The following is a 15,349-nucleotide window of genomic DNA, read 5'->3' as shown; positions in this document are numbered from 1 at the left end:
AATAAAGATTTTAAAAGTTAGATAGATAGTAGAAGAGTGATGACTCAGAAAAACAAGGTCTCAAGTGTCTGGAGATTTCAGGAAGGACTGAGGATACCTTTAGGAGGGATAAGACATAGAACTAGAAAGAAAAAGAGTATGACCAATTAGAGGGACTTCAGTTATACTTTATAAAGATGAGCACTTGTGGGTGATGAAGTTCAAGATATGATCATCTCCATGTATAGACAATGCCAAGATATATAGATCAGGAGAATTATGAAGGATTATTGAGAGTATATCAACAGGTAGATTCAAGATAAGGATAAGAATGACAAGGTGGAAAAGAAGAATGTGAGCCAGTCAAGGAACTCCTTGAAAAAGACCAAGTATTGGTCTGTGGTTTAGTAGAAAATATCCATTTGATATGGATAAAGTGAGATAAGAGAGAGAAAAAGAGACAGACAGACAGACAGAGACAGAGTCAGAATCAGAGAGACAGAGAGAATGGACTTCAAAAAAGAGAAATTGATATAGAAGGAGGAAGGTATGTAACTGACAGTAAGGAGAAAAAACTTGTCTTCTATTCCTGACACTGTGTGTGTGTGAACATGAATGTTGGGACATGATGAGTGAAGGTATATTTGGTATTATAGAAGGTGTCCAGAGATGCAGTGTCTTTTAGGGAGAGCTAGATTTACCTTACTGCTAGAAGCTAGAATGAACAAAAGAGAAAAAATTATTAAGGACAATTTTTAAAAGTAATAAAATAAGGATACAATGGAAGAGAAATTGTAAAAGGGGGTAGGGCTATAGGAAACTCCAAGTTAATGTACATGTATACGAAGGAAAAGTGAAGGAACAGTCAGAAGAGAGAGCTTCCACCTAGGCAACCTATGGTTGAATTTCAGCCTTGGAAGGGGCAATAGAGATCACACTCTCTGATTTTTTATGGATTGTTTATTCCACGGATAAGGAAATTGAAAACTAGAGAAGTTTAATGCCTTTTCTCAAAATCATGCAGCTATTGAGTGGTTGGGGTCAGAACAGACTAAATATAATGTTTCCCAATCCAAGGATCTTTTCCACTACTCTTTTCTATCTCTATGGTTTCTTGTGCTTTGCATTTCAACCTTTATCTCATAATTCATGTAATTCTCATGTTAATTTGAATCATTGCCTTATCATTTACATTGACAGATCAGATGATTTGCTTTGGTGCTGTACTAAATAAAATAAATCATGAGAACATCAATGCTGTGTTTTATGGTCATTATAACTTTGTGCAGCTTTTCCCACCATGATGGAGATAGTGTAGCTCATTTGAAACTTTCAAACAAGGTGGTGATGATATTCCTCTTTGCTGCCACTGTTAAATGTAAACCACACTGGTATTTGGGAAATGACCATTCTAGTTGGCATTTGGTAAAGTATAATGTGTCAACATAATCATTTTTTATCATGACTCAATTGGCCTTATCAAAATAGAAACTTGGGAAAATATAAACTATTTTTGCCTCATAGATAATCATTCAGAGAAAAATTAATTGTTTAAGCTATAACAATGAAATCTAATTAAAAGATTCAATTCATATTGTATTGCCTTGTTGTAATAAAGTATACAAGTACTTCCCCTTTGACTTTTTAAACTCTTGTATGTCTTGATTTCCTAATCTTGTACCATTTTCTTTTGTTTCCTCTTTCTGTTTTGCAGTAAATGAGGGAGGTATTAAAACAGCATCGAACTTATGCCCAGATCCAGGAGAGCCAGAAAATGGAAAGAGAGTAGGCTCAGATTTCAGGTAATATTGGAAACTATGGGATAAATCCTTTCTTGCTCTTTAGAAATCAGTTTTAGACTTTTTTTCCCTCGAAAGAAGAACTAATCTCCTGTCCAGACTAGATTTTAGAACATGGAAAATTCTCACGTAGTAGATTTTTCCAACAAATTGTATTATTCAGAATTTCAATTGCCCTTCAATTTTCATTGTACTTTCATTTTTAACAGGATTTCTCCCATAAAGTTAAAAAGGTTTGGTTTTTAACTGCTTTTCCCTTGAATTCTCTATTTTTGTGATTGGATTGTTTTCTTGCTTTAAACTTAATACTAAAGCTAGCCAGGTCCCAATTAATGTTTGACTAATTAGCATTTCCTTTAATTTCATTTTTAATCTTTAGGTAAATCATTTTTAGTGGCTGAATTGAGGATGTTTTGGAGAAAGGAGAGACTTGAGGCAGGCTGACCCACCAGCAAACTATTGGAATAATCAAGACATGATGTGATAAGGGTCTGCAACAGATATGGCAGTTTCAGGGGAGGGAAGGGAGTGTATTTGAGAGATGTTGAAAATGTGAAATCAACAGGTCTTAGCAATGGTTTGATTATGAAAGTTGAGAAATAGTAAGGAACTGAGGTTGAATCCTATGCTGTAAACTTGAGGGACTAGGAGAATTATATTACCCTCTACAGTGATAGGGATGGTAGGTGAGAGGGAGAGTTTAGGGAGAAAGGAAATGAGTTTTATTTTGGACATACTGAATAACAGATATTTACTGGACATGTATTTTAAGAAGTCTGAAAGGCAGTTGGAGATATAAGTTTGAAGGTCAGCAAAGATTTGGGGGGTAGGATACATAGATTTCAGAATCATCAGCATAAAGATGCTAAATCCATGAAACTTGATAAGATTATCATGTGAGATAGTATATAGAAGAGAAAAGGCCACAAGAAATAACCCTGTGGAACACATGTATTTAGATGAAGTGGTCTGAAAGAGGATACAACAAAGGAGACACAGAAGGAGCTTTCAGATAGTTAGAAGAACTAAGAGAAAGCAATATTCCAAAAACCTAGAGAGAAAAAAGTGTTAAGGAGAGAGTGATCAACAGTGTCAGAGGCTACAGAGAGGTCAAGGAGAATGAGGAATTTGAAAAGACCATTGGATTTGGCCTAAGAGATCATCTGTAACTTCGGAGAGAGGCATTTTGGTATGATAAAAATTTTAGAAGCTAGATTATAAGGAATTAAAAAAGACTAAGAAGAGGGAAATTGGAGGCATCTATTTCAAAAGTGTTTAGCTACTTTAAAAGTGTTTAGCTTGGGGGCAGCTGGGTAGCTCAGTGGATTGAGAGTCAGGCCTAGAGGCAGGAGGTCCTAGGTTCAAATCCAGCCTAAGATACTTCCCAGCTGTGTGACCCTGGGCAAGTCACTTGACCCCCATTGCCCACCCTTACCACTCTTCCACCAAGGAGCCAATACACAGAAGTTAAGGGTTTTAAAAAAAAGTGTTTTGTTTCAAAGAACTGAGGAATAAAGGATAATAGTTAGCAAGGATGGAAGGATCAAGTGTGAGTTTTGTTTCAGATTAAAGGAGAAATAAGCAAGTTTGTAGGCAGTAGGAAATGAAACCCATAGACAGGGATAGGTTAAAAATAAATGAAAGAGTATAAACAAAACATAGGTGAATGTGTGGAGATAGGCTGGGATGGAATCACTTGAACAAGAAAGGGGTTAACCTTAGTAAGGAGTAAGGCCACTCCATTATGTGAAGGAAGAAAAAGTGGCAAAAGGCTAAGAGTGAAAGGAGTTGAGTAAGAGGAGAGAATGAGGAGTTAATAATGATTGGCATCAATTTTTTTCTATAAAATATGATTTAAGATTCTCAGCTGAAAAAGTTGGGGGAGATTAGCTATAGAAGGTTTGAGAAACGATAAAAAGTTTTGGAAGGGACATTAGGAAGAAAAGAATAGTGAATTGATAAGGAAAATACATAGGATTGCTAGCAAGAGTGGGAGCCCAATTGAAGGTGTTTGAAAATTTTAAAATAATAGTCTTGGAAGCTTCTTAAAGATTGGGAGACAGGGACATTGTCTAGAATAATCCCGTAGGCACTCAAAAGACTCTCATTCTCATATTGTGTACCTACTTGTGTTAGACTACTCAGGGTTTTTATTAGGGTTCGAATAAATTAGAAGTGTTGGTTCACCCTAAAAACATACAACATCTTCCTTAGAGTAATAACTGGCATTTCTAGAGCACATAAACATTTCTGAATCTCCTATGAGTGTCACAACAGCCCTGCATGATTAGTAGCTAAGGTATTTTCATTCTTATTTTATAGAAGAAGAAACTGAGACCCACAGAATAGAGCTTGTTCAAGGTGACAAATTATTTGAACCTAGTACTTCCTACTTTTAAGTCAGATTCTTTGTCCAGTACAACATTCTGCCTCCCTTGATAGCAGTCTAATGCTAAGGTATCAAACAGGTGGCTGATAACACTCTTAAGTATAGCCCAAACAAGATAAAATTATAATTGGGAAATACTTTAAAAAATAAATAAGAATACACTAAAATATAGATAATATTGCATTTTAAAACTAAGTCAATATACAGCCCACACACATCCTTATGAAGACTTCAGTGACACCCATTTGTGTATAAGTTTTATACCATGGATTTAGAACTGCAGCTCTCATAGTATATGGTTCATAGACTCCTGTAGTTCTCGTGGTCCATGGGCCTTTTTAGGTGGTCAAAGTTATCAGAATTCTTTTCATGATAATACTAAGATATTTTTACTTCTAATAGGGTAAATAAATACCAATAGATATAAACCATATAAACTACATCTCTTTGGAAGTGTCCTCAATTTTTGAGAGTGAAAGGGGGTGAATATTATATACTGTTAATGTGTATACGAAGAATTAATACTGGAAGAATAAATTGTAAAAGTTACCTCCAGACAGTAAACTGTGATATAGGGAGGTTGTGGAGGCTCTTGGACACTTGAATGGGTTTTATTATTAAGAGATGAAGAAAAGTAAGCTAAACCTATAAGATATTTGTATTTCATTTATGTACAATCTTCTTTTTATTTGTACATAGAAATGGTCATCTTATTTGTTTTGTAAAATTTGAAATTAAAAAAAATTAAGGCTGTGAAGGGGTGCTGAGAACAAAACTGTCTCTTATCTATTGTGGCTTTGTTTCTCTTCTTTAATGAAAAGTTTGCATATCGTGATCTACCAGTTTATTTACAATCCTAAAATTCAATAATTCTTTTAGATCTGATTTCTAGATGGTGGTTGAGTTAGCATTAGAATTGTTTTCTATTCTTTGAAATTTATGAATAACAAACTTTCCTACATGGGTAGGTCTAAAAACAGTAGCATTAACTATTCTGAAAAGAGACTAGATTGCCAATTTTGAGATCCTTCTCAGTATTAGATACTCACTAAATAGACCTTTCTTGGGACCCGATTGTTTAGAGTCCCAAATCTGGAATTAATCTCAAACATGTTGAAAGGTTCTATATGAAGTCTTAAAATTTAAATCTCCATAACTGTGCCTAATCATTCTACAAGAATTTAAAATTTTATGTGTTGATTATATATGTTAAATGTATTTCAGATTGCTTATGGACTCATGGAGACGGGAGGGCAGTAATAAAGTGAGGGAGGGAAAGTGAGAAGAAAGGACAGAATTTGGAACTCGAAACTTTAAAAAATGAATGTTATTTTTTATATGTAATAGAGAAAAATAAAATACTATTTAAAAAGACTATTTGTATTCTCCCCAGTGTACTCTAAAGTGGAGATAATTAATTGAAATCTGTCTTCTCTCTTGAACAATCGAGAGAAATTCTCTTCTGACTTTGCTATCCATATAAGATTTTATGATTTCTTTATCTCATCATTATCATCGGCAAATATTTATTGAGCTTCCAATGTGTGCAGAGCACTATTTCAGGGACCATCTGTCTCAATTACTTAGCCAGCATGAACTAGTTGCATAACTAAGAAAAACGTGTATAGACTTCTGTGTTCCTTTGAAAAAAAGCCATTATATGTTTTTAAAAAGTGAAATAGTCTCTTCATAAGAAAGAAATAGGAACTTCCAAAAAATAAAATCTAAGAAGTAAGGGCAGCACAGAGAAAGGAGTGGCATAGGGAAAGAGAATGAAAGCATTTCTTTATGATGTTAGTATTTATATGCAATAAACTTGATTTTGTGTTACATTTATTGTTTTATATTGTTTCTTTGGCCTATTTCTCACAGTTTAGTGAGACATCAAAAATTCAAGTAAGTTCTTACTTTGTTAATTAAAGGATCAATGTTCTCATCAGAGACACCAATCCAAATTCCTCTTTGTGGATGATCTTCATGATCTTTGGTGATGGTCCTAGCTAAAAACTTACTTTCTGTTAGGAATCCTTTGTTGGTTCTCTTTAAGATTAGGGCTTTCACTCAGTTGATTAGTTCTGTTTTGTCCTGTATATTATCTTCTTTGTACATTCTTACTGTCAAGATATATCTCCATTAGACCGTGGACTCTTTGAGAGCAGAGACTGTCTTTTCCCTTTATTTACATCACCAACATGTAGCAGTATTTTCATGTAGCAGATGATTAATAAACACTTATTAACTGAGGGACTGATGGAAACAATGCATCTTTGAGACCCAGTGTATCACCTGAAAGCCTTTCCAAATCACCTCATGGACTTTTTAAATTTTACTGGGCTTATTCTCAGACATTAAACACATAATGATTGTTAAGGCTTTCTACTGAAGAGACAGCCTAGGTGTCTAGTTTACCATATTAGTTATGCTAGTCATTATGAGTCCTTTATCAAGTATTTTTATGGCCTTCATTTTCTTCATCTAAAATAACAATGGGGCTTGCCTAGAAGACCTCTAAGTTCCTTTCAGCTCTAACTCCACAAACCGAAGTTCTAAGTCTTTCCAGAAGGGTAGAGACTACTGGAATTTAAGATTCACATGGTACCTCCTTTCATCTCCAATCAAAAAGCACTAGTTAAGTACCTATTATCTGCCAGGCACAGTGCCCTCCACAACACAATGGGGAATCAAAGTCTAATTTTATAATGTCAAATTAGAATTTTAAATTTAAAATAATAAAGATTAAAAATCAATCACTGGGGGAAACTAGATGGGATGAGTTATATTGTAGTCACCATTTTGTCCCCTAGAATATATGTAATACCTACTTAATTAAAAGACTCCTGTCAAAGGAAAAAAATCCCTAGTATACTAGAGGAAAACAGCTGCAAGGAAAACAACAGCAACATATATTCCAAGTGTAGACTGAATTACTAGACTATGAATAGTGCAAATTTCAACCTTGTCTTTCTAAATCTTTCCAGCAAAACTCGGTTTCAGCTGAGAAACTGACATCTAATTCATTATGCTCCAATAAGGGAGAAAAGGAGGTCAAATTCAGTCTTCTAATTTTTTTTTTCAAAAATATCACTTCTACATATGGTGAACATTTAAAAAATTGAATTTTTCTACAGTGTGTTACTAGTGTTAGAGACCCAATCATCAATCACAATTAGGTGGTAATGTTTTTTCTTAACCAGAAATGTATTTCCTTTCCATCAGACAGTTTGGGAGCTTAAAAGAGTCACAAATTCAGTGTCTTTTTCTGCTCTTTCTAGGAATACTATAGCTTATAATTAGCAAAACCCAATAAATTTTAGTGATGCATGAATTGGAGACACTCTTTAATCATGTACTGAAATACAGGTTCTATTCTGAAGGCACAAAATCCAGTCCTGTACTTTCACAGACATAGAAGCAGATAGACAGACAGACAGACAGACAGACAGACACACACACACACACACACACACATCACCACCACCACCATCAACACCAACACCAACACCAACATCAAATGATTCCTAGTAACTTTGGGGTCATTTCCTCATTAACCTAATCAGTACCAGTTTTAATTAGATGCTAACAAGCAACAATACAGTTTTGAAGATTCTAATGGATCATGCATTGTCCCCAAACCCTTCTTTAACCTTCATCTTATGCCTCCTACTTTGCAGAGACCTCTGCAAGAGGGAGGTGAGTACAAGAGGATGCACCATCTGTCCTGAGTGATTTAAATATTTTCCTACATGAAGGCAAAGACTAAACCTGATAAATTCCAAAAGTTTATTATTTCATAGGGTTTCTATAATTATTGAGTCAATGGAAAGAATCTTTTCTTGGCAAGACAAAATAAAGTAACTGAGCGACATGATCAGAGCTGTGCTTTAGGGTGAATAATCTTGCAGAGATGGATAGCATGGTATTAAAGTAGGCTAAGATTCATGATGAGGAATCAGTGAGGCTGAAGTCGACATGAAATATAATGAGAATATGAATGTGAGAGTATTGCACAGATTGGTAGAAAGGGAAGAGTGCATATAAATAAAACATAATGGGAGTTTTAGCCAAAGCATCTCTATGGGAGGTAAAGATATTATTAAAGAGAATATAGTAATCAGCAGGAGCAGGTAGGTGGTGCAGTGGGTGGAGTGCCAAGCCTCATCTTCCTGAATTCAAATCTGGTCCCACTTACTAGCTATGGACAAATAACTTAGCCCTGTTTGACTCAGTTCCTAATCTGCAAAATGAGCTGGAAAAGGAAATGGCAAACCACTCCAGGGCCCTGATATAAGATTTAATACAATATATGTAAAATAAATACTTTCAGGTATCTTTCCTGAGAAAACCCCAAGTGAGGTCACAAAAAATCGAACACAACTGCACCATGGCTGTAGTCATTAACAGAAAAAAATTGGTTTGAGGAAGATGATATTGAATTTAATGTTGTCTGTGTGATAATAGCATTGTAGATTTATAGATAGGAGTGAAATCGAAGGTCATCTACTTCAACATTTACAGAAGTGGGAACTGAAGCTCAGAGAAGGCAAACAACTTGCCCAAGGTTGCACAGTTCATAAATAGCAAAACCAGGATTCGTACTCAGGTGTTCTATCTCCAGTTTCAGTATTTTTTCCCCTGAAGCATCATGAAATACACGATTTCCTCAGAGACACACTGATCCATCATTTTGCAAGCTAGATAAGCAATATTAATGTGAGATTGCATAGGTATAAAGGGAAAAAAAAGAACTGTTGTTTCTTTGTTTATTAGAGGTCAAGGAAGGCCTAAATTGCAGTGTTTGCAGTTCCCCAACTAATTTCCAAGGCCACATGAACCTCTCTCAAGATGTTTTGAGTACATCATAAAAATAAATTACTTATTGGTTGCTCTGTTGAAGTACCCCCATACACACAAGCCTACAATAAAATTATTTTCAAGTCACCGTGAGAAATTGTACAAGAAAAAAATTATACACATAAATAAGGCCTCCAGTGGGACTTGCTATATTATACTCACCATTTTTACTCTATTCTTTAAGGTGAGAGTCCCAGCAGCTGTGTTTTGAAGGTTTAAAAGCTTTGTTTCTAATTTGAAATGCCCATGGAGCATAACAGGCTTTTATAGAGTGAAATGCAGCCAAAAAGATTGTAAAGGCTGCCAATGATTCCTATGCTTAGAAAAGGCATTTAAAATTGGAAACAAGCTTCTGGGAAAGGACAACTTGTAGAATTTCACATGGCCTCCACTTCAGTAACAAAGATGGTGTGTTATACTTGCTAGCCTTCTGGTTGAGGAAGATACCGTTCCTTTTAGTGTTTTTCATCACTCTCTGACCATTAAAAAGAACATACACCTAGACACATGAGTTCCTCTTGGAATAGCTCTCCAGGAAGTACAGACTTTATAGCAAAAACTGGATCATCATATGGAGTTGCTAGAATGCTGGCTCATCTATGCAATGAACCTACAAGGGGACTTCCTCCTCAGCTGTGTCAGTACAAAAACAGCAGCTGCATTCATGACACAAACCTATCACCAGGATGTAACTAGGATAGGGGAAACAGAGATGTTCCCCAGGGAGCCAAAATTTATTTGACTCTTCAACTACTTGGATACCAGCAGGTAAAATTATTAAGTTTAACATCCAGTTTGCAAGAATAATTAGTTAAAATAGGAAAGGAAGGTAGCAGGTGGCAAACTCTTTAGCAGCAAACTATCTATCCTAACATCTATCCCCAGGGTTCCTTTTGTGTTTCTTGTCCTAGAGGCTAGGATTACTAGTCCAGCCTGTTACTCTTTAAACACTGAGCCAATTCCTGAAACATGCTGATAAATGAACAATCAAAGTCCACTGGTACTTGTATATTGTTGTTGACATTCAGTCATTTCAATCTTGTTTGACTTTTTGTGATCTCATTTGGAGATTTCTTGGGAAAGATACTGGAGTAGTTTGCCATTTCCTTCTCCATCTTATTCTATAGCTGAGGAAACTGAGGCAAACAGGATTAAGTGACTTGCCTGGGGTCACAGGAAGCAGGATTTGAACTTTGGTCTTTCTGACTCCAGGCCCAGTACTCTATCCAAAGCACCACTCAGTTGCCCCCTACTTGCAGATAGGCATCTAAAAACTGGAGATATTAATAGAGGGAGTATGTATGAGACTTTTGAATCCATGATAATTGGTCATCATACATTTCAAAGAACTTTTCATTTACTCTTTTATTTGATATTCATACCATTTCTAAGGTAGGCAAAGCAGGTATTATTATGTAGACACAATTAAGTCTTAAGCCCAATGCAATTAATATTTAAAATCTTGTTCTCCCTACCAGGGGATATTCCTGCACCTTTTGGAAAGATTGCTGGAAGACAATGAAGCAGTTGTCTGAAAGTAAAAAATAATGAAATATAAGTGTTCTTTTGCTTCTCTGGGCATCAATTCTCTCATAGGATATTATGGTATAGAACACTAAAACTGTCTCCTAGGGAAATTATAGCCATTTTAAACAGACTGGATATATATATAAACATATATACATATGGAGAAATCAATAGAAATTAATCCTAAAAAGTTACACAGGTTTATACTGTCAGATCTGACAGGGCATTAAAAACATTGGTAGAATTAATCACATGGGTTGGCCAATATAAAAGCATATGATACATGGGGAATGAGAATAAGTACTCATTTTGTGCTTAATACAAAATGACAAGCTCTATACCTGATACAGACATTATTTAATTTAGCCACCCAGTCGCATTATGAGAGAAGGTAAGAGCAATTCATTTTTATAATGGTATATGGAAATAAATAGCTATTCTGTGAACATGAAGAACTCTATATATTATGCTAACACTTTATTAATTCATAACTTTGAATAATTACAGATAAAATTAGTCACATGTAACCCTTTATGATGATATTTGATGGACAAAACTAGCTCACCTTATGAGCCATTATTTTCTATTACATGTTATTTTATCTTTATAGATATAGTCTTATTCATATACATTTTTTACAGCCAGTATTACTTAGATTTCTGGGTTTAAGCCAAGGAAGATTCCAATCCATTCAACTAGATTAAGTAAAGTACACAAAGCAAGAATATAGGCAATTTCAGACACTCATTCAATTCAGGACCTAGAATGCTTAAACTATGAGATACATACAAGTAAAGATGTCACTGGGATATTTTTCACCAGCATCATTCAGGAATGACTGCCTAAGATAAGGTAATCTTATTTATTATTATATATTCAGTTTCTAAGAGCATGACAATAAAGTGAATGTTATACCAATTAATATACAACAATGAGAAATGACCAAATGGATTATTTCTTTTATCTAATTCCTGGATGTGCTCCATAGGTATTACCACTTCTCTTTCCTTACACTCTTTCTCTGTGTGATCCCAGTTGTTATGATTTTAATTATCTCCTGTATGTAGATAATTCTCAGATCTATATATCAATATATTTACCATTCATTTTAAGTTTCCACTTCCTGAGAATTTTTATTTTCAATTTTTAGAATGAAAATAAAAGCTTTCTTGAGTTTCAGTCCTACATTATTAAATCACTCCTGAATAGCTTCTCTTAGATGTCGCATAGGTGTCTCATCAGATTGTCTGAAATTGAATTCAGTGTCTTTCCCCTGAAACTGATTTCTCTCCTTAAGTTCTCAATTTCTGGTGAGTGAACCACTATAGTTTACCAGATGTACCACCTCAGCCACCATTGATTACTCACTTTCCTTATCCCCTTTCCTTTTTTTAGTCACCAAGCCTTCAAGAAACTCACCAACATTTATTCATTATCCATTATGTGTCAAACTCTGCAAAGTGCTAAAGATATGCCAAAGAATTTCTATTTTATTGGTGCAAATAAGTAGTATATATAAATTTGAAAGAAATCCAAAGTAAACTCCAGGTAGAGTTGAAAATGAAGGAACTAGTAATGAGAAAGATCCAGGAAGCCTTCACAGAGCAAGTGGGGCCTGAGATGAACATTAAATCAACACGAATAAGAATAAAATGATAATATTTACATGCTAGACACCATACTAAGCATTTTGCAATTTTTATTTCATTTGATCTTAACTACAACCCTGTGAAGTAGGTGCTCTAATTATCTGTATTTTACATTTGAGGAAACTAAGGCAGACAATAACTTGTCCAGGGCCAAACACCTAATAGGTATGTGAGGCCCAGATGTGAATTCAGGCCTTCCTGACATAGACCTCACTCTCTATCCAATGTACCAAGTAGCAAGATAAAGAATCTTCCTCTGGAGGCATGATGTGTTCATATATAGAGAGGTGAGAGAAGAGATGCTAATTTTTATGAACTCCTAGAACTCTATATTGAATAGGTAATAAGTATTGCTTGGGACTTCTTCCTCTAATTTCTCTTTTTATTCTGTTCTCTTCAAGGGGGTGGATCATACATGGTGGTGATGGCAAACCTATGACACACGTGTCAACACTGACACACATAGCCATTTTCAATGACACGAGGCCACATGCCAAGGATGAAACATTGCTGTAGTGTAGTGTAGACATTCTGTATACTATAGATGACAATTATACCTATATTAATTTACCTATTTTGGTTTATTAAAAACAGTTATATATTACAATTATAAATTTTTGTTATTTAAACTACAAATATCGCTAAATTATGGGTTTTTTTTCTCAAAGTGACACACCACCTAAGTTATACTCATTTTTTTGGAGAATTTTGACACACCAAGCTCAAGAGGTTGCCCATCCCTGATATATAGCTTCAATGATGGAACTCTGAGGGGTACAGAGTTCCCTTTTTTTTCTACCATCATAAGCATGTTCAGGTTTCAATACCTTCTATATCTCCCTAGTGAAATCTTCTTATGTTTACCTCCCCAATTTCCCTCACATCCATGGCCTTCCTTTCATCCATATGACCACCTCACTAGTTCATGACCTGCTTCTGTCCTCATAGCATTACTTCTTTCCCAAGCCATTACAATAGGCTCCTATGGCCTCTCCTCCTCACCAATACCTAGGTATCCACCATATCTGCCGAATGAATATTTCTAAAGCACAATCTGACCATGTCACTTCCCCACTTAAGGATCTCCAGGGGCTATCTATTTCTTCTAGGATAAAATGCAACTTCTTCTGTTTGGCATTTTAACAATTCTATAATCTAGCACACTAATTTTCTAGGCATCTTGTAGCAATTGAAAGATGAAATGGTTGAGAAAATCATTTCAATCTTCCAAACATTTAGATTTACTAAACATGAATGCTAGTTGTTGATCAAATCAAGACCAGGGCCCTTTCTCAACTTAGGGCTGGATTTCAAATACAGAGGGAAAAAACTTTTATATGTTAAAAATAATTAATTGAATAAGGTCAATTGATTAATTAACAGGAAACAATACAACATTACTAAACTGATTTCTAAATGAAGTAATGATTAGGGACTTTCCAAGTTGGGAGATGGAGGTACAAGGTACAGGTCCTTGAATTTGGAAAACAGAGTTTTCCCACTCCCCCCTCCCCAAATCAACCTCCATCAAATGGCTATTAACAATCAAAAGAACATGGAAACTAAAACTGATTGACCAGTATAAGGCCAGTTTTTGGACAGTACATATTGGGTTGCTTATGATGTACAACTGTGAGAAAACTCACAGAATGGTCATCCAGTTTTCCAGTCATGCAGGGCTAGGTTTGAATAACGCAATTAGGTTTTTTCCCAGTTTGTACAATTGAAAAAATTTTCTCACAAGACAAAAAGTTGGACTAGGCCTATAATTGAAAAGAAAGGAAATTGAACTAGCTTCAGAAATGAGTTATAAGATGGAATCAGTGTAGTTTACTCAACTGCCTCAATTCCCACTACCACTTGCTCCAATCCCGTCAACTCCTTTAGTATTTCACTCCCATTTCTCCTTGTATAGCTTATGTTATGGCTAACAGAGCCTGTTTTTTTTTTTTTTGCTCCCCATACAATTTATTATATGGATGATCACATTAACCATATTGGGGCCTCAGTTTTCTCATTTAAAATTTTAAATACAAATTTTAAATACAAAGATGTACCAACTACCTCTTTATTTCAATTTCATATCATGACACTATAAATATTCTTTCTCCTATATATGCGCCTAAGCAAGGATGTTTAAAATGATCTCCATTCTTATTTTTGCCATTTGCAATCCCCAAATCCTTTCAAAGTTTAGCCCACATTTCTCCTGGTCACTCAGTTAATAAATATTTATGACATGCCTTGTATGTGCCAAGTACTGTGCTAATTACTGGGTACCTAGAAAGAGGGAAAGAAAGAAGTCCTCTGCCCCAAGGAGTTTACAATCAAATGGGAGAGACAACATTCAAACAAATATATAACAGCAAGTTATGCACAGCATAAAAAGGAAATAACTATAAGAAGGAAGGCACTAGAATTAAGATTTTGGGGGAAGTTTTCTGGTAAAATAAGGAATTTTATCCAGTACATCAAGGAATCCAAGGAAACCGATAGTCAGAGACAGGGAGAAAGAACATTCTTGGCATGGGGGATAGCCAGAGAAAATATCCAGAGGTAAAATATGGCATATCTTATCCAAGCGCAGTGCCTTGGACAGATTAGGCATTTAATATATGCTGATTAATTGACTGATTCACACACAACACACACACTGTTAGAGCCCTCCTTCCAAATGACTTCATATTGCATATAGTTTGCTTTAGCTTTTCTCTCTACATGCTTTATTCTCCACATAACAACGTAAGGTGTTTGAGAACTGGAAATGTTGTCTTTATGTTTTAAGTCCCAATATATGTAAAATATCTGACACACAGTAGGTACTTAATGAATGTTTGTCAAATTGTACTGCATTTTGTTGCATTAAAGGATTGCATGATTTCTAGTCTCTGATGTACATTAAAGCTTGGCCAGTTACTACAACTATGCAGTTAGGTGGCACAGTGGATAAAGCATGGGACTCTTCTCAGGAAGACTTGACATTTACTATTGGGCTCACTCTGCCTCAGTTTTCTAATCTATAAAATGAGCCGAAGGAGTAAATGACAAATTGCTTCAGTATCTTTGCCAAGAAAAACCCAATGGGTTCACAAAGAGTCAGACATGACTAAAACAAGGGAACAACAACAGTTACTCCATTGTGAACCATCTAATTA

At 35.2% G+C, this 15,349-nt stretch overlaps 1 protein-coding gene across 1 annotated transcript in view; it reads left to right on the top strand.

The window, feature by feature from the left end:
• Positions 1-15,349, top strand: part of CSMD3 (CUB and Sushi multiple domains 3) — a 1,590,968-nt gene that overhangs the window by 661,226 nt on the left and 914,393 nt on the right. The window contains exon 8 of the mRNA XM_044684131.1: positions 1,694-1,781. Within this exon, the coding sequence (XP_044540066.1) occupies positions 1,694-1,781 (88 nt within the window). The remainder of the gene's footprint in view (positions 1-1,693; positions 1,782-15,349) is intronic.

This window comes from Gracilinanus agilis, chromosome 1 (genome assembly GCF_016433145.1).
Source record: "Gracilinanus agilis isolate LMUSP501 chromosome 1, AgileGrace, whole genome shotgun sequence".
Taxonomy (NCBI): domain Eukaryota; kingdom Metazoa; phylum Chordata; class Mammalia; order Didelphimorphia; family Didelphidae; genus Gracilinanus; species Gracilinanus agilis.
Note: the sequence above shows the minus strand (reverse complement) of the source record. Positions and strands in the feature narration are given on the sequence as shown.